At 32.4% G+C, this 20,239-nt stretch overlaps 1 protein-coding gene across 4 annotated transcripts in view; it reads left to right on the forward strand.

Annotated features, from left to right (window-relative positions):
- The window catches only part of LOC145302399 (leucine-rich repeat-containing protein 9-like), a 245,664-nt gene that overhangs the window by 189,869 nt on the left and 35,556 nt on the right, over nucleotides 1-20,239 (forward strand). For all 4 annotated transcript variants that reach the window (XM_080144652.1, XM_080144653.1, XM_080144651.1 and 1 more), the window contains exons 24-27: nucleotides 2,335-2,622; nucleotides 4,211-4,333; nucleotides 14,949-15,124; nucleotides 19,236-19,299. In XM_080144652.1, the coding sequence (XP_080000778.1) occupies nucleotides 2,335-2,622; nucleotides 4,211-4,333; nucleotides 14,949-15,124; nucleotides 19,236-19,299 (651 nt within the window). The remainder of the gene's footprint in view (nucleotides 1-2,334; nucleotides 2,623-4,210; nucleotides 4,334-14,948; nucleotides 15,125-19,235; nucleotides 19,300-20,239) is intronic.

Genomic DNA, 20,239 nt, shown 5'->3' on the forward strand with positions numbered 1-20,239 from the left:
TTTAAATGAAACATTTTTCAAATTAAAAACAACTTTGGATTTTTTTTTTCAAAACACTTTTTTGAATTAAAATAAACTTGTCACTGTAACAAAATATAGTTTTAATTTTTTTGTGGCACCTGTTGAAGGATCAGCAAAGTTATATATGTTATATATCGTAGTTTTAATTTTTAAATTAATCATTCCCTGCTCTTTGACCGAGAAGCACCACCTGGCGACAGTTTAATGAAATGCACCTAAAAGTGGTGCCGTCCGTGTAATGCAGAAGTGGCTAATATATTAATTTGCATAGATTTGTGTATATATGAGTATAAGTAGGTATTGATCTAATTTTAAACCCTTGCGCCCATACAAAAGAAATTACAAATAACTAGTTGAGGGAATTGCGTATCCGTGTTTGCATTTTAATGGGTACAGTTAAACTATTCAACCTGAACTTGAATAATTACAATCTCTCAAATCCAAATTAAATTCAACCATACATAAGGAGCAGGCAGTATATCTCTCTCAGAAATTGATCATCAGCATCATGCAACTAATCAGCTCCCAAAATCCAAACCTCGAAAGGGTGCACCAACATTACAAAACAATAGCCAGTAGAACAAACTCCATCATCATCATTATTATTATTATTTATCCATTTTTACCCCAAACAAGCCAAAAACTACATGATCCCCCAACTGATTTTGGTTATTTTCTCGATTTAAACTCCTGGCCTGATATAAAGCATAAAGGTAAAACAGCCAAATGACACCATTTCATGACAAATGATGCATTAATTTGAATTCGGTAACATTCAAAACCCTATTTAGACACATTATGAACTTTTGGAGAAAAATAAAAATTAACCCCAAAAGGATTGTTTTTTACCCCTAAAACACCCTGGGGCTTCAGCTCCACAATTTTTCCAGGGTAAAATATTATGTTTCCAGATATATTCATATGGTCTTGCTTTTGGGTAATTTTCAGCAAAATCTAAGGATCAGAAAAGATTCTATTCTACCAAGATGAGAGCGATAGTCCAAACAATTGAAATTAATACCAATCCTCATCTAAAAAAAATTGAAAACAATTTATCTAATGTTCCTATTTACTTGCTTCCCCTCGAGGGTAGAGTTAGACACAAGGTCGGTTTTTAATGTGGGGAAAGGAACAAAAATAAAAATTGCCTCAATCTAGAAGGATATCTCCTTCACTGACTGAGGGCAGAAAAGAGGACGTTTAGTATCAGAACAGATACTACACTTTGCTCCTAGCCACAAGTTCAAGTAATGTATTTTTTCAATAAATGTTTTTACAATTATATTTTGATACATTTTTATACAATAACTTTTGGTTTTCAAGTATTTTGGTGTTATTTATTTTGTTTATTTATTTTGGGTGTTATTTTACAAAGAAGAAATGTTTTTAAAAATTTAGATGAGAAAACAATGCAATGACTTTTTTGGTAACTAAAGTTTAAGCGTGATGCTCTTTTTTAGCGTTATTATTTAGACCAGAATTTTCCCATTGTCAAATATTACGTTTCCAGATGTATATCTATGTGTCTTACTTTTGGGTAATTTACGGCAAAATCTAATGGTTGGAAAATATTCTATGTACCGAAAAATGCTATTTTTGCCCATTTTGACCCCTTTTGATCCCCTGGAGAAGCAACCAGAATTTTCCCAGAGTAAAATATTACGTTTTCAGATGTATATCATGCGGTCTTGCTTTTGGGTAATTTTTTAGCAAAATCTAATGGTTGGAAAAGATTCTATGTCCCGAAAAGTGCTATTTTTGGCCATTTTTACCCCTTTTGACATCCTGGGGATGCAACTAGAATTTTCCCAGGGTAAAATATTATATTTCAAGATGCATATAAACATAATGTAAGAAAGCCTTTTACTCTAATAGTTTCTTCCTTAGAGCTACTAGACTTTTCAACTCCCTTCCAGGTTCCTGCTTTCCCAATTGTACTGACATGCAGAAATTCAAGTATCTTGATGCAAAACTCCCTAAATAGTCTCCTATATAGTAGCCCCCTATATCAAAGTGGCACTATGCCTTGTTTGGGGTGAAAATGCAATTAAAAAAATTAAAATACAACAAAATTATCTTCAATTACCCCATTCCTTAAAGTAGTAAAATTGTTTATATGTTTTTCCAGTAAACTTTCTGATGTTAACAATTATTATTCATGTATTATGTTTAGATTATTCAAGGGCATCGCTTAGTAACCATGCTAGTTTTTAATAAAGCATATTGACTTTTTGTGTGAGGAAAGTAAATTAAGAATAATTTAAATCTGTAAAAATGTTAATGATTTAAAAATGATTTTTTTCTTTAACTCAGGACCTGGGATATTGTTGTGAACTAGAGGAAATATCAGCATCTGATAATTGCATTGAACGTATTGGAGACCTATCTCAACTTATCCACCTACAACGGTTGCACCTGGGCCACAATTTTATAACCACTTTGAAAGGGTGTGGTCTTGCTCATCTCACGCAACTGACCTATCTCTCCCTTGAAAATAACTTCATTCAAAATCTGAATGGCTTCCAGGAATTGTCATCCTTATGTTCACTCTACATCAATCATAACCAGATTTCCTATTCAAGAGAAATCATTCTCCTCAAAGTAAGTAATAAAGAACATTACAAATGATTCTTTGCATTAACAATTTTATTCTTGAATACAATATACCCTCACCTATTTGCGGTTCCCTTTTGTGGCTCCACATATTTGCAGGTTAAGCTCTTAACACCATCGTATGCCAGTATACTGGGCTAGCATTATAACATCATAAAAACGAATGCTCAGTAAACAGTGTTGCCAATTCAGCGGTTTTCCCTTGAGATTTCGTTATCATTTTATTATCATTCATTAAAAGTGAGTGCACAAAATATATTGATTTTTTTTTCACTTATTATTGCAATAAAGTATGTATATTTTCTTTTTATAAATACATACACTGTATGTACAGTGCATATTTTGTGATTGTATATTAATAATGTTTTTAATTGCATATTATTACTGAATTGTGCTGTATTATTATTACCCAAACTGTGCGTACTGTATTTATTTAAGTTTGCCTTTAAATTTGTTCCACTTTCTGTCAATTCTAAAACATGCTGTGCGCATAGAAAATGTTTTTACGGTACAGTAATTCAGGATGGATAACTAAATGCAGTGTTAATGTATTCCTGTTCTTTTCGTTAAAAATATTCTTGCAGTACAAAAATAAAATGTGTTTACATTATCATTACTACATTAGTGAAATACTTAATTGCATGCGATATTACTACATTATTAATGTATTAATGAGTAAGAATGTTTTTAGAAAATATTCGGGAAGCATTTATTACCGTATTAGAAAGCCGCCCAACATTGTCCGGTTGTAAGATACTCTTAAATATGATATTTTAATGTATGCAGATTTTGTATTTATTATTATGGAGCCAATCTTTTATTATTATATTGTACCCAATATATAGTAGTGTCTCCCCTCACCTGCGTGACCTTGTCGTTAAATATGCTTAAATATATTTTAATAAATGCAGATTTCGTATTTATTATTATAGAGCCAATACTACACTGATTATTATATTGTACCCAATTTATAATAGTGATTTCCAAAGTTTTTAAAAGTATGGATTAGATGCTATCAGTTTGAATCTAAACCAAAGTATAAAGCATTTCAGCCTTAGTCATTAAGTTTGAAAAGTTTGCTAAAAATGACATGTGGACGTTAAAATTTGACAACAAATTTAGAGTTTTAGTAAATAATTGATATAATCTTATATATAGACATTTTAAAATTGCATCCAATCTTCACTGGAGATAAAGAATTTAACCTCCCCCTACCCTACCAGTAGCAAGGTAATACTGCATGCGTTATTAGATAAATTATTTATAAATACCCTAAACAATAAAATATCAAATACTGGACACTGGGTGTTATATACTTTTATTCACAAATATTGCTATTAATTTTTACCTTAGTTTTTTTTTCTTCTTTTTACTCACGTTTACCCCAAACAAAGCATATCACCACTTGGACATAAAAAAAAATACCTTCTATCAGTACAAAGATACACAACAGAAAATGATTGCAAAGTGTGTTACATCCAACAGGGAAACCTGGAATTGAAATTAATTATTTCCAAAACATATTTTTTTAAAATGCTACTGTTTTATGTAATTAATTTTTTTTTTTTCTTCACAGAATTTGAAGCAACTAATGGTTGTAGATTTCCGAAGCAATCCTATGACAACAGAAAATGAGAATTATAGATCTTACGTCATCTTTCACTTGAAAGGAATTCAAGTTCTTGATGGAGAATCTGTGGTAAATATCTCTCTTAACTGACGTCACACTTCATTTTGTAATATTTAACAGTCTCTTCTTTTTTATATGTATAACATACAATTAAATGTTTTAATATAAACTTGATCTTAATCAAAATATCTTTTATTACAATATTACTTGATGATTTGTGACTCGTTGGGTCAATGTTGACATACATTTTGTGCTTGTGGACCTAGAAAACATTCAAAGCAAAAGGTTAAACAACAAAATGTATAAATAAATTGAACAAAATTTAAAGGGCCATGTAAGAATCGCAATTTTTTCAACTGAACATAACATTTCTATGAAGTTAGTTTCTGTGAATTATTCTGTCTCCAGTTTTTCTACAGAGTTGAAAGAATTTTACCTAGGTTCTATTATGCTTGTTAATTTAACAGTGATGGATTCTTTTTCCACTTAAATGTTTAAAAACCTGAAATAAATTAGATTTGTGGAATAATAAATGATAATACTATTTACAACTTATCTAATTTTCCTATCAAGAATTGGATCTTTTTTTAAATTCAAATTAATTATTTTTGAGCTTTAGTAAATTTTAAATTAATGATTTTAATGTTTCAGAAAATTTAGATGACAAACTCTAGAAATTAGAAGTACAAGAGCATAGCATGAAAGCCATTCTGAACTATAGATTGTAAAAAAATATAAAGAAAATTCAATGTTTTTAAAATTTCCAAAATGGTCGTAAAATATGTAAGTGGCCAATTGAGTTGAACTGATAGAAAGAAAGAAGTTTTGATAATTTGACAACAAATAAAACTCCTTCAGGATAGACACTTGTTTACTTGGAGAAAAAAAAGAGGGAAGTGGATAAATTGAAAGAAGAAAGAGGGGAGAGATAGAGAGATGGATTCTAGTATGACATCACAATGTATTCTGATGTTTTTTTTTAATTTGTACATGAATAGTTTAGCTGGTGTGAGGAAAGACAAATGACGTAAAGCAATCCTAATTTAGTACATTTTAGCATCTGTAACAAATATCGTCACGGATGGTCTAGTATTTAAAAGTTTAGTATGCATATAAAATTGTATAATAATTATTATATGCTGTAATTTAACAGGTGAAAATAGTCACTGCAGTATTATAAATTAAAAAAAAATGTTTTTATTGTAAAATATGTATAAGATGAAATGCATTTTTTTTTTTTTACCTCAGTGAAGTGCCACTAGCACTATATTTATCTTGAGACAATTACATGTAAAGTACCTTCATAGGATGAGGAACCTATATTTTACTTTTGTGATTTTAAAGAACCCTTTTGATAGCATGCTGAGAGATCTTATCTTGTGAGATTTGTATAAATTACATGGAAGCCAATAGTTTTACATAAGTAATAAATTTAGATTCAACTCTAACTGTTATGTAAAAAAGGACGGACCTCAGTAAGTAAAAGAGCAAACTAGATAAGTTTAAAAAAGATATTTGGAAAAGGTTAGAATTGAACCCATTAAGAAAAGTTAAAAAAAAGAATACATGTTGAAATCTTTGGAATGTAGAACAATTGTCATTGTTCTTGGAAATGACTAAATATTATTTATGTCAGAGTTGGATATGAACAATGCAGTTTAGAAATAATGATTAACAAATAGGTTAAATGATACAATGCAATTGAAGAATTTCTTTGTTTGTCAAAAATGTGTTTGGACATACATAGGTAAAATCCACATGAATGAATTCTACGTGGCAAGATATGCTTTGACACCATCAAGAAAGGAGATTCCCAATATATTGAGACAGGGTTCGCAGTTAGTTAGAAGAGAAAGTAGAGAGACAGCAGACGAGAGTCGGAGAGCGACTTAGTGAGAGCTAATGCCCCTGGCAGGTGAAGGGGAAAGAGGAGATCATGTAGTCTAAAGGCTTAAATCCCTGACCACTATCATCACCAGCTGGTATGAATAAAGAATCATCTACATTTGTAAACTGTTGTCTTCGTCTGTCGTCATTCCACCTAAATGAAAAGGTAAATGTGTTTTATCTATCATCTTAAAAGAACTGTCTGTCCCGTTCCCATATCTTTCAGTGTCTGTTATAAATGCTCTTGTTATAAAATGTATCCCGTCATCTATCAGACAGAAGAGTCTACAAACTCGACGATATGTACACTCCTCGATATATGTACACCCACACACACACACAATGAGATACGGTTTCGATATGTCAACATAGCAACAGGAATATACAGTCTCTCAATATATATTCTCTACAATATACACACTGATATATACTCACAACATAGCATAACAAGTAAGATGCCGGCTGTTCAAACAGCAGTTAAATCATTATAATTTAAAATCATACCTGTTTTCCCTTGGTATCTTTCAATTGTGCTGCTTTTCATTGTGATCATTAATAATCTTGATCTGAAATCAAATGCTGGTATAGTACCCCAACAGCACATGATGATAATCAAAGAACACATTCTTAATGGAAAAAGATACATTTTATTCAACTGTGTTTGTGCTTGCTGTGTAACAGCAAAGCTGTGACAAGGGAGGGGATAAAGAAGTGGCTCTTATTATAGGCTTATAACTTTGTCTAAACCAATTTAATGTTAACTATGCCTATTCACAGTGCTTATCCACCCAGACTGCCGTTTTTTTGTTTTGTTTTTTGCCATGCATTCTTGCAGGAGAAGGTAATGTCTGGAAAGATAGTCTCATGACAACAGAACAGATTCTTTTATTACATTTTTACCCCAAACAAGGCACATTGCCACTTTGATGTAGGGGGCTACTATCAGGGACATAAGCTACAGGGGTACTATGTAGAGAGTTGGGCAGCAAGATTTCGGTTCACGTTACACTTGAACTTCTGCATGTCAGTATAGTTGGGGAAGCAGGGACCCGGAAGGGAGTTCCAAAGTCTAGCGATTCTGGAGAAGAAACTACTGGAGTAGAAAGCTCTCTTACATCTAGGGATCTCTACTATGTAGGGGTGGGATTTAGCTGCTTGTCAGGTTTGTCGGGGGTATTTACGTTGAGGGGGTACAAGTGCTTGCAGTTCATCGGAGCATTCACCGTTAAAGTACTTGTAGAACAGGCAGAGGGATGCTACATTTCGTCGATAGGACAGAGGCTGCAGCTTAGATGACAGTTCAGGACCTATCAGATTGACGACTCTCTTTTGAATCTTGTCTAGGAGTGAGAGACTAGTAGCAGATTCACCAGCCCAAATATGACAACAATACTCCATACATGGGCGAATGGTGGCCTTATAGAGGTACAGGATACTTTGGGGCGTTAGTAACTTTCTAGCACGGTAGAGAGAACCTACTTTTTTCGCAGCGGTCCTGGCAATGCTCTCAATGTAATTTTTCAACTCATATTTCCTGTGAACGTTAGGCCGAGGAGTTTAAAAGATGTACTTTCAGATAATGAATCTTTGGTCATTGCTATTTGTGGTAGAGAAGGTTTCTTGTAATTATTGAAGGAAACAAATTTAATCTTGGCAGCATTGAATGTGACCATCCATTTTTGTCCCCATTCCACTACAGATTGGAGATCATCCTCTAGTGTTTCTGCCATTTCCTTAGGTATGTGATATGTGTTCATATGTTTTCCTGACATGCCTGTTATAGAGTGTGGTGTCATCAGCATATATACCTGATATAATGGAATAACCTAACATCGCTTCATAGATAAAATGAACTATAGATATATTGACCCTTTCACGTGACAGAGAGAGAAGGAAAAAAGACAGGAAGAGAATAAGAAAAGAGGTCGAGTAACTCTTATTTCACATGCATTCTCTTGTAAATAAACCCTGTTGTCTTTCACCCATAACTCCATGTTTCTTGCTGTATCCTTATTTAAAGTAAGGATATAACAAATGGCGACAGGATTTGAATTCACAAAAAGGAAACTTTAAGCCAAAAACATATTGGAAAACAAAGAGAAAAAATACTGCACAGAAAAATTCAACTACTGAAAAAAAAAAAAAGCTAAGACACACACAAAAAGTAAATTATATATATATTTTTTAAATTCAGTCTGTTACGGTCCTACTGAAAAAAAAAAAAAAAATTGACATTTTACGAAGCATTGAAAAGAAGAATTTTTGAAAGTTGTCCATTTCAAATTTCTTTTGTTTCATAAGAAGAAAAAAATATGGTGGAAAAGAATGCTTGCATGCTGTTGGTTCAATGTTGATTTCGTTTGTGTTGCAAAAACCTTGTCTACAAAAGAATGTTTTTTTTGTGGTTTAAAAGAAACAAACTATTCAGTGAATTTATTTAATGCTTTGTGCAGGTACTGTTAACCTTTTGTTTTATTACTGTGTTCAAAAAAAAAATTTCTTCAACATGGAACAATTAGCCGATTTTACAAAAACGATACAATTAGCACTGCCAGCTCAACAAAGCAAGATGGAATTTTTACAAAAAGAACAGTTAAAATAAAATGAAGTATTAAAAACAATATTAATGAAACAAGAAGAAAAAAAGGATTGTCGGTTCACTCTGGAAGGAATTGCAAATTCGCTGACAGAATATTTATATGAACCAACTAATGGCTTAACGTTTCCAGCATATTATCGTAGATACAAAAATATTTTTTCCAAACGATGTCAGGCCTGGTCGGATGAAGAAAAAATTATTTTACTGTTGCAAAAACTGGGTTCCCATGAAAATACCAAGTATACAAATTTATACTCCCAAGGAAACCGGAAGATATTTCTTTTAAAGAGACTATAGGAATTTTATCAAACATTTTCGGGGAATGGGATAGCTTATTTTATACTCGTTATAGGCGTTTAAATATTTTGAAACAAGATGATGAAGACTTTATCGCCTATGTTGGGAGAGTAAATGCCCAATGCGAGTTATTTAAGTTGAAAGACCTAAAAGAGGACATGTTTAAATGCTTGATATTTGTGCAAGGGTTAACATCTTCGAAGGATAAAGAGATTCGTTCTAAGATATTATCCATTATGAACCAAGACATAGAAATAACCTTACAGAAAGTTACTGAGGAATACCAGAAACTTAAATTTAAAACAAGATAATACTAGTATCGAAGAGAAAAATGTTGACAAAATACAAAGGGTAAAACAAGGTGACCACTATGTAAAAAAATACTGTAAGATGTGTGGAGGAAAGAATCACTCCACAAAAGAGTGCTACTTCAAAAGCAAAATATGCTATAAGTGTGGGCATAAAGGACACAAGTCAACAGTATGCAAAAAGGAGAAATACTGTAAGCCTGAAATAAAGACCATTGATTTTAAAAAAGAGTCCATGTATGGTAAAAAAAAGTCTTTTGGATACTGGAAGTGACATATCCTTAATTGATGAAACAACATGGAAGAAAATTGGTTCTCCAAAGCTGCAAAACACAAATAATATTGCCAGAGGAATGTCTGGAAATAGATTAAAATTTAAGGTGAATTTTATACTAATTGTGACCCTGAATGAAAAGACGTTAAAAACTAAAATGTATGTGATACCTGGAAAAAATTCTAATCTATTCGGTATCGATTTTATGATACTTTTCAATTTATGGGAGAAACCAATAAACTCATTTTGTAAAAGAGTAAATGTGACAGGATCTGAAAGTCCCAAACTGCCAGAAAGATTTGTTGGGGATTTGAAGAAGGATTTTAAAAATGTATTTTCTGAAGGTCTGGGTTGCTGCACTAAAACAGAAGTGAAATTTGAACTGAAAAATGAAGCAAAACCGGTGTTTAAACCCAAAAGGAAGGTTCCATATTCGGCATTAGAGGCAATCGAGAAAGAATTAAATGGACTCGAAGAAATCGGAGTAATAAAAAAAATGGACTACTCTGAATGGGCATCACCCACAGTTTATGTGAAAAATAAAAATAAAAAAAAATCGGGGTATGTGGAGATTTTTCGATGGGACTGAATGATTCCTTAAAGGATCATAACTATCCACTCCCTACCCTTCAGGAAATATTTTCTAAGTTAAATGGAGGAAAAATTTTCACAAAAATTAACTTGTCAGAAGCATACTTGTAGGTCAAAGTCCATGAAGATTGTTCTAAATACCTGACAATGAATACTCATAAAGGATTAAAATGATTGCCGTTTGGGTTGAAAGTAGTGCCAAATTTATTTCAACAAATTATGGATGCCATGCTAGCAGGCTTGGATTTTGCAATGTATTATTTAGACAACATTTTGATAAGAAGCAAAAATGTTGAAGAACATAAAAACCATATTCGGAAAGTATTCGAGAAAATAGAAGACTACAGATATAAAGTGGCTCTTGAAAAATGTAATTTTGGTATGGACAAGATTGAATATTTGGGACAAATAATTGATTAGAAAGTTAGAAGACCTAACCCAAATAGGACAGAAGCAATTAGAGACATGCCTAGACCAGACAATGTAATGAAGTTACAGTCATTCTTGGGTCTAGCAAACTACTATAATTCTTATATCCCAAATATGCACGAACTATTAAACCATTGAATGAATTATTGAAGAAGAATAAAAAATGGCTCTGGACAAAAGAATGTGAAGAAGCATTCCAAAAAAGTAAAAGATGTTTGTTATCGGATCTAGCGTTAGCACATTACGATCCGAAAAAGGATTTAATTATAGCGAGCGAGTATGGTTTAGGAGCGGTGCTTCTACACAGAATGGAAGATGGATCTACCAAACCAATTTCTCACGCCTTGAGGGTTTTATTACCCGCTGAAAGAAAGTACAGTCAGATCCAAAAACGGTCTGGCGATTGTATATGCTGTGAGAAAGTTTCATAGATTCATTCATGAAAGATCTTTTGTCTTGGAAACGGACCATAAACCATTACTATCGATTTTTGGTTCGGAAAAAGGGATTCCTATTCATACGGCAAATGGATTACAGAGATGGAGTATTATTTTGCTCAATTATGATTTCAAAATGAAACACCTAGCATCTAGTAAAATTGCACATGGAGATGGTTTGTCGAGATTGATCTCCAGTAAAACTGAATTTGAAGAAACTGTTATAGCAGCACTAAAAGAAGAAAATGAACTAACCGATATATTAATAAATACTGTTAGGGAACTTCCTGTTACACTTGAGGAAATAAAGAAAGCAGCGAAAACAGATAAATATGTTATAAGATAAAAAAACAAGTGGGACAAGATGAAAAGAATAGAAAAGGATTAAAAGTGTTTCCATTTTCTATGTGTGATGAAACTCTGATGTACGCAGACAGAGTGGTAATACCACAAGTATTACAAAAGAAAATCCTAAAGGAATTCCACATGGGACATCCTGGAATCTCCAGAATGAAGGCCCTAATGAGAGGATTCACATACTGGACTGGAATGGATCAGGACATTGAGAAAATGGTGAAATTATGTAAAGGTTGCCAACTAGCTGCAAGATCTCCCTCCATACGGACGCAACCTTGGCCTAAAACAGATGTACCCTGGACACGCATCCATATTGATTACGCAGGACCTCTGAAGGGATATTATTACCTAGTAATCGTAGAGAGTATGTCAAAATGGCCAGAAATTTTTAAATACAAACACCCTACAGCAGCAAACACAATAAAAGTGCTGGACGAGATATTTAGTCGGTTCGGAGTTCCGAAAACAATTGTTAGTGATAATGGCACTATGTTCACATGTCAAGAATTCAAGCACTACTGTGAGGCACTGACCATTGAACACATTACAACACCAACTTTTAACCCTCAATCAAACGGACAAGCAGAAAGATTTGTTGATACTTTTAAAAGAGCTTTAAAAAAGAATAATAACATTGACACGGAAGAGAAAAGCATAAAAAAATTCTTAGCAATATATAGGATAACACCAAATCCAAATACAAATGCTAAATTATCCCCAGCTGAAATTATGTTTGCCAGAAAGGTACGTTCAGTGTTCGACCGGTTAGTCCCAAGAGAAAAAGTGAAAAAAAGTATCAAGGATAATGTAAGGTACAAGACTTACAATGATGGCGATAAAGTTTTCTTCAAAAATTATCAGGCAGGGAAGAGTTTTTGGGAAGAAGGCATAATTTCAAGAAGAATTGGGAGAATGTTTTACATTATAAAAGGGAAGACTTTTTTCCACAAAAAACATATTAACCAACTGAGACCCCGATACATAGAAACAGTCAGAAACCAAGAGTTACCAATGGAATTGCTATATGATACTTTCCATACACAACCTCCAAGCAAGGAAGTACCAGTAACTCAGAAATCCAGTCACTCTCCAAAAGTAAAAAATCGGCAAACACAAATGGTGAGGAGAAGTGAAAGGAAAAGGAAAAGGACCAAATTTTTTGGAAAAAGTTTAAAAAGGAAAAAATGGTAGAATCAAAATTCTATGGAAGAATTTAGTTTGGAAGGAAGATGATGTAATGGAATAACCTAACATCCCTTCATAGATGAAATGAACTATAGATATATTGACCCTCTCACTTGACTGAAAGAGAAGGAAAAAAGACAGGAAGAGAATAAGAAAAGAGGTTGAGTAACTCTTATGTCACATGTATTCCCTTGTAAATAAACCCCTTTGTCTTTCACCCATAACCCCATTATTCTTGCTGTATTTTTATTTAAAGTAAGGATATAACAATATCCATCTCAAAGACAATTTTGTCAGGGAGGTCATTTATGAATATTAGGAATAATAAAGGTCCAAGGATATCTAGCTCCTATACAGGTAAAGGATTGCATCAGGAGTGAGATAACTTCTTGAGCAGTAAAATGATGGAACCATTTTCCTGGCAAAAATTTTACTCTTCTAAAGAAAAAGGTAATTTCTGTGAAAATGCTGTCATAAGCAGAGAACAGATACTCCAACCTCTTCGTTGAGCAATGATATATTGTGCATTAGTTTGAAATAATATTATAGTAAACTGAATTGAGCATTAAAAAATTGTGATAATATCGTTTCCGTTTCAGACAGACAAATACCAAATCCCCATTAGTAGTAGATTAAGAGAAATCCAAACATTTTTGTAATGTTATTTTGACTAATACTTTCTTCAGCCTTTGTCAGGTGAAGCATAAATAATCTGTAAAGATCATTTCTATCCTTAGAAATGCAGCAAACTAATAATACATATATCTAATAAAATTAGTTTTGAAAGTGAACACTCACAGCAATTGCTCATGTTATATATTCTGATGCATAGTAAATTGGAAATTTTATCAAGTTTTATTTTTTGCCTATTTTTAATCAGCAAAATCTTTTGAATTTGTTAAAGCTTGTTCTTCTTTTTGCCTTGTCCCCTACATAATCGCCTCGCCTCAGCAAATATTCATTTTGTAATACGTTTCATGCAAACCAATTTTTTTCAGCATTGCCTATCCTTCACTCTTTCTCAACTGACAATTTCTCATGGCGAATGACCCATCATCCTTCAATTCTCTAAAATGATAAAACCTGATAAAATTGATCATTGACCACTGCAGTATTTGTTGGAGAGTCATCAACTGCTTGGTTATGTTATAATTAATCTCCTTGTTGGGGCTGCTTTTCCAATATGTAAAGTCTCACATTTTGTTACACTGAAGCGATCAATCATTGTTTTTTTTTTTTGTTTTTTTTTTTTTGTTTCAATTTTCACCCCAAACAAGGCACAGTGCCACTTTAAAGCAGGGGGCTACTATCAGAGACTTAATTAGCGGGGTCATTATGAAGGGAGATGAGTAGAAAGATGCTTGTTAACATTACACTTGAACTTCTGCATATCATTGCAGCTGGGAAAGCAGAATCCCGGAAGGGAGTTCCAAAGACCCGCAGTTCTGGGGAAGAAACTATTGGAATAAAAGGCTTTCTTGCACCTAGGGATTTCTACTGTAAAGGGATGAAACTTAGTAGCTTGTCGGGTTTGTCGGGGGTAGTTACGTCGGGGAGGTACAAGTGTTTGCAGTTCGTCAGAGCATTCACCATTGGAGTATTTGTAGAACAGGCAGAGGGATGCAACATCTCATCGATGGGACAGAGGCTGAAGCCTAGATGACAGTTCAGGACCTATCAGGTTGGCAACTCTCTTTTGAACCCTGTCCAGGAGCGAGAGACAAGAAGCAGATGCACCAGCCCAGATGTGACAACAGTACTCCATACATGGGTGAATGGTTGCCTTATAGAGGTATAGGATACTGTCAGGCGTAAGTAGTTTTCTAGCACGGTAGAGGGAGCCAACCTTCCTTGCAGCAGCCTTGGCAATGCTCTCAATGTATCTATTCCAGTTCATATTCCCTGTAAACGTTAGGCCGAGGAGTTTAAAAGAAGTACTTTCAGGTAACGTGTTCTTGGCCATTGCTATTGGTGGTAGAGAAGGTTTCTTGTAGTTATTGAAGGAAACAAGCTTAGTCTTAGCAGCATTGAATGTGACCAACCATTTTTGTCCCCATTCCACTACGGATTGGAGGTCATCCTCTAGAGTTTCTTCCATTTCCTTGGACATGTGTTCATTTGTTTTCCCCTCATATCTGTTATAGAGAGTGGTTGATTTAGGCACATGATCTCCCACCCAGAAATTCATTTAATCTCTCTCAACACTTACTCTCTCCTTTCCCATCTTCCTTTCACTTATTCTCTGATTTTATTTTATGAAGATTTGAATTGAAAAAAAAAAACGATTTTCTTTAGATTTTCATCTGTTTTTCATTTCTAGGATCCAGCTGAAATCATTGTTGCTAAAGATTTGTTTGGTGGACGACTAACACCAGATTTCATCAATGAGCGTCTTGGGAAATTTACAAATCAAGAACTGAAGGAACTGAACTTCCCAAATTGCAACCTGCGAACTGTTGACTTGGGAAATAGTAATGCTTATGGAAATCTGACAAGGTGGGCATCTCCATTTTTTTCATCTTTATGCCTGAGATATTATTTTTTTCTTAGGATGACTAAGAGCAAAGAAAGAAGTAAAACTTCTTTCCTCCACTTGTTTGAAGTTAAGTATGATTTTATGTTTATTTTCCTCAAATAATGCCAGATTATAGACAGCTTAATGTTGTTGAGAAACTGATTCTTGTTAAAGCTTCAGAAGTTAAATGATGTTGAGCCTGATCAATACGAGATGAGTGATCATTTGGAAATGCTTGGCACATTGAGGAACGTTAGAGGAAATGTGCTTTTTGAAAAGACAGAGCAGTCAGTAGAATCATCCCACAGTTGCCTTAGTGGATGTGCAAGATACTTTAGAGCTCAGATCGGTCTGATAAGCCATCTCTGCATCCCCAAAACAATTTTATAATCACAGTCACCTTTGCAAGAAATAGCTAAACTTCACATCATCATCACTTAACGGTGTATGCCATCTCCCCCGACTGAGATATACATTTAGTTGAGAATCACATGTGAGTTTAATATTGACTGGAAACTCCCTCTTTGTTGTGGTAGTGTTACCTAACCTTCTATAATACACTTACACATACATTAACCATATGGTATTTCAGACCCAAATTATCTCCCTTTTGTGATGATAAATGGCGCATCAATCAGTATAAAAAAGGGACTTACATAAAAATTCTCATTGTTCTCGTCTTGTCTCTTATTCACCAGCACTCAAGCACTCTGCTAATGGTATGTAAGACATTTCCCCCAAACTTCTACACACACACACACACACACACACTTTTTAGATTTTGTGGTGCACCTTTTTTATAGAAACAATTTGTCTGGTTTGTGAGAAATAACTTGGGATCAAGTAAAGAATAGATACCCTGTAGCAGACGACGCCGGCTGGCAGTGACAAGCGCACAATTCAACTAACACCGGTGATTCGACCTTGACATTGGCACAAGCACATGGCGTCGGGTGTTTGTAAACACGTCAAATAGCAAACATGCTCGAATATTCGCCAACAATTTTTTTTTTTAAATATATTTACAAAACTTTTGAAGATTTAAATGAAAAAATATATATTTACAAAACGTTTTTTTTAAGTAAGTAACAAAACGAACGTATTTAATAAATAAAAGATATTTAAATAAATGGGTGTCTTTCTGTGTCGGATTTTTTCGATCAAGATTGATTTTTATGTACCATGTGTTTTTTTTGGGACGGGGGGGGGGGGTGTCTGTATGCGTTTTTAAGACAATTCAATATTTATTTAATTATTCTTTAAAACATTTCAGCGACAATTAATATATTTTTAAAATAATATTTTTAAATATAAACTTTTGACGAATATTCGCGAGCAAGATTTTTTTTTTAATAAAAGATATTTAAATATATGGGTGTCTTTCTGAGTGCGTTTTTATTTAATAAAAATAAAAATTATAAAAAGATTTGGTACTGGTCGCGATTTGAGTTCCCTGCCGAACACCATAAAAAAAAAAACACTGACTTCTCCCTACGCATGAGCAAAGGACATTTATCGCCTTTGTTTTTTATCACTTTTATCGACCTTTTCTTTTTTTTTTTAAATAGCATTTTATTTTTAAATGACAACGTTTTTACTGTTTATGAATATAAAAAGAAAAATAATTACTAAACATTTATTAATAAAAAAATGGGTGCTAGTGCACTTCCGCGCTATAGTTTAAATTGTATTTCTAAGTTTAATTAAAGTTTAATGTTTTTTTTATTCAATTGTAAGGTTAAGCCATTCTTAACATGGGGAGGGTGTTTTGTACTTATTCTGTACTTTAACCTTACAATTGAATAAAAAAAACATTAAACTTTAATTAAACTTAGAAATACGATTTAAACTATAGCGCGGATCATAAGTGCACTAGCACCCATTTTTTTTATTAATAAATGTTTAGTAATTATTTTTCTTTAAATATTCATAAACAGTAAAAACGTTGTCATTTAAAAAGAAAATGCTATTTAAAAAAGAAAAGAAAAAGTCGATAAAAGTGACACATAAACAGTAAAACAGTAAAAAAAAGTCGATAAAAGTGATTAAAAACAAAGGCGATAAAAGTGAGATATTATTAATAAATGTGTAGTAATTTCTTTTATTTCAATATTCATAAACAGTAAAACTTATAAAAAGTCGATAAAAATTCATGATCGTTTAGTTACTATGGCAACTAAAACATGTCCTTTGCTCATGCGTAGGGAGAAGTCAGTGTTTTTTTTATGGTGTTCGGCAGGGAACTCAAATCGCGACCAGTACCAAAGATTTCTATCTAGAATTCATCTTTATAAAAATAAAAGTTATAAAAAGATATATGAATAAAATATATTTTAAAATCTCGATTGTTTATACTTGTGATTTTATTATGCATAAAAATTGCCTCGGCCTATAATTATTTCTCCTTCACTAACCACCGACATACATCGCACTTTAAATATATATTGAATTGTATTAAAAACGTACACAGAAAAAAAAATGTCCAAAACCGTATAGTATGAACCTTTTTTAATAAGTTTTATTAAATCTTTATTTGAACTTAATGGACTGGTTTTTTTTATTTATTTATTTATTTTTGTATTTATTGACTGTTTTATTCTTTTTATCAAACAAAAATAGAACTTTTATAATGAAATATATATTATGGACTGTTTTTCAAACATCGAAATTTTAAAATTAAAGTTTTATTTAAAAAAAAAAAAAAGACGAGGTGTTTTGTTTTTTCGAGATATTTTTTTTTTTTTTCGCCATTTATCACTTTTAAATTTTATTCAACAATGAAATGATAAAAAAACACTTTTTGTTAAATATATTTTTAAAAAATTATTATAAAATATCTATAAAGTCTATTTTTTATGTCTATAAAAGTTTGTTGAAAGTTCAAATAAAGTTTATAATTTAATTGAAAACAAAACACCTCGTCTTTTTTTTTTTTTTAATAAAACTAACTTTAATTTTAAAATTTCGATGTTAAAAAAACAGTCCATAATATATATATGTCATTATAAAAGTTCTATTTTTGTTTGATAAAAAGAATAAAACAGTTATTAAAAAGTTCTGTAAATATATTAAAAACGCACCCAGAAAGACACTGATCTATTTAAATATCTTTTATTTTTTAAAAAATCTTGCTAGCGAATATTCGTCAAAATTTAATATTCAAAAATATTATATTAAAAATATATTAATTGCCGCTGAAGGTAATGTTTTAAAGAATAATTAAACTCTAGAATTCCATCCCAGGCCACTGCTTAGTGCTTCCCCAACTGTACTGACATGCAGAAGTTCAAGTGTAACGTGACCCGACATCTTGCTGCCCAAATCCCAACATAGTACCCCAGTAGTTGTTGCCCCTGATAGTATCCCCCTACACCAAAGTGGCAATGCGCCTTGTTTGGGGTGAAAATGTAATAAAAAAAATAATAAATTGTCTTAAAAACGCATATAGAACCCCCCCCCCCCTAAAAAAAACAAACATGGTACATAAATATTAATCTGGGTCGAAAAAATCCGAAACAGAAAGACACCCATTTATTTAAATATCTTTTATTTAAATACGTTCGTTTTGTTACTTACTTTAAAAAACTGTTTTGTAAATATATTTTTTTCTTTTAAATCTTCAAAAGTTTTGTAAATATATTAAAAAAAAATTGTTGGTGAATATTCGAGCATGTTTGCTATTTGACGTGTTTACAAACACCCGCCGCCATGTGCTTGTGCCAATGTCAAGGTCGAATCACTGGTGTTAGTTGAATTGTGCGCTTGTCACCGCCAGGCAGCGTCGTCTGCTACAGGGTATCTATTCTTTACTTGATCCATAACTTGTTTTCATACTTTATCATTTTCATGTTGTTTCTTTGTTTCATTTATAAATTTGTATAAACTTGTATTAGAATATGTATAAAGGAGAGATGCTACCCAAATGTCAGCTAACTCTGTTAAGTGGAAGCCAGATGCCTACCCAGGATGAATAATACACTAAGTATAATACCACATGTTGATGTTGCTTTTTCCAGAAAACTTATGAAAAATATTTTTTTATGGAAAACTAAATAATAATTACATTTCTTTTAATTCGTTTTTTTTGTTCAGCATCAATTTGGAACATAATAACCTCACATCTCTTGATGGATTTCTTTACTTGCACCATTTGAAGGTAAGTCCAATAACACAAAACAAAATGAACGTCAATATTTGTAAAAAGTGCTTATGTGTTATTTCTATTGCAAAAATATTTGACTACAGCAGAACCATGTAACCAACCTCTAAATTCCTTAACAAAGGAAAACAGCCTGTTGGAGACCCCATTCCAAGAAGGAGTGATTTTAACATCGCTATCAAGTTCTTTCATTTAGAATGTTGGTAAATAAATTTTTTTTTTTTTTTTTTTTTTTTTTTACATAGGCATCATCACATTATCAAGGCCAAGAGGCCACTCAAGGACAAGGGTTAAAGCGTGTACAGTAGAAATTGGACAATATAGTAATCATTAGTAATGAAAATTCGGTAAATTTGATAACTTGTATGGAACGGCTCATATGGAGTCACTTTTAACATTAACAACATATTAAAGAACACATCAATGTACATGTGCATTAATCTCGCACCAAACATGTATTCTATCAAACTTCCATTCTTTTGACAATTATTATGATATAATTTTTTTTTAAATTTTTATTTATTGGAATTAATTGTAGTTCTTTTTTGTTCGTGAACCTCTATTGTGTTTTGAAGATATATCGCTATAGTCATATATGTAATAGCTATATACAGATCAAATTTATTTAACATGAATTAAAAAGTAAAAGATGAAAAAGCTAACTGACCAGTTTCATACTTCGATTGACAGAGTTAAATTGAGGTTAAATTATGATTAAAAAATAATATGGAAATGGAAATATGGTGGAGGAAAATAGCAGAAAAATAAACAGGGAAAAAATCAGATAAAAGCCACATTACGTCCTAAAAGATTTTCTCTTTGCAAGCAAAGAGAAAATCTTTTAGGACGTAAGGATTTTCTATTTGCGAGCAAAGAGAAGGTCTCAAATAAATAATGTAGAAGGTTTCTAAAATTTTAATAGTCATATATATTCTGA

This window comes from Euprymna scolopes, chromosome 2 (assembly GCF_053919585.1).
Source record: "Euprymna scolopes isolate OS-2025 chromosome 2, ASM5391958v1, whole genome shotgun sequence".
NCBI classification, from domain to species: Eukaryota; Metazoa; Mollusca; class Cephalopoda; order Sepiida; family Sepiolidae; genus Euprymna; species Euprymna scolopes.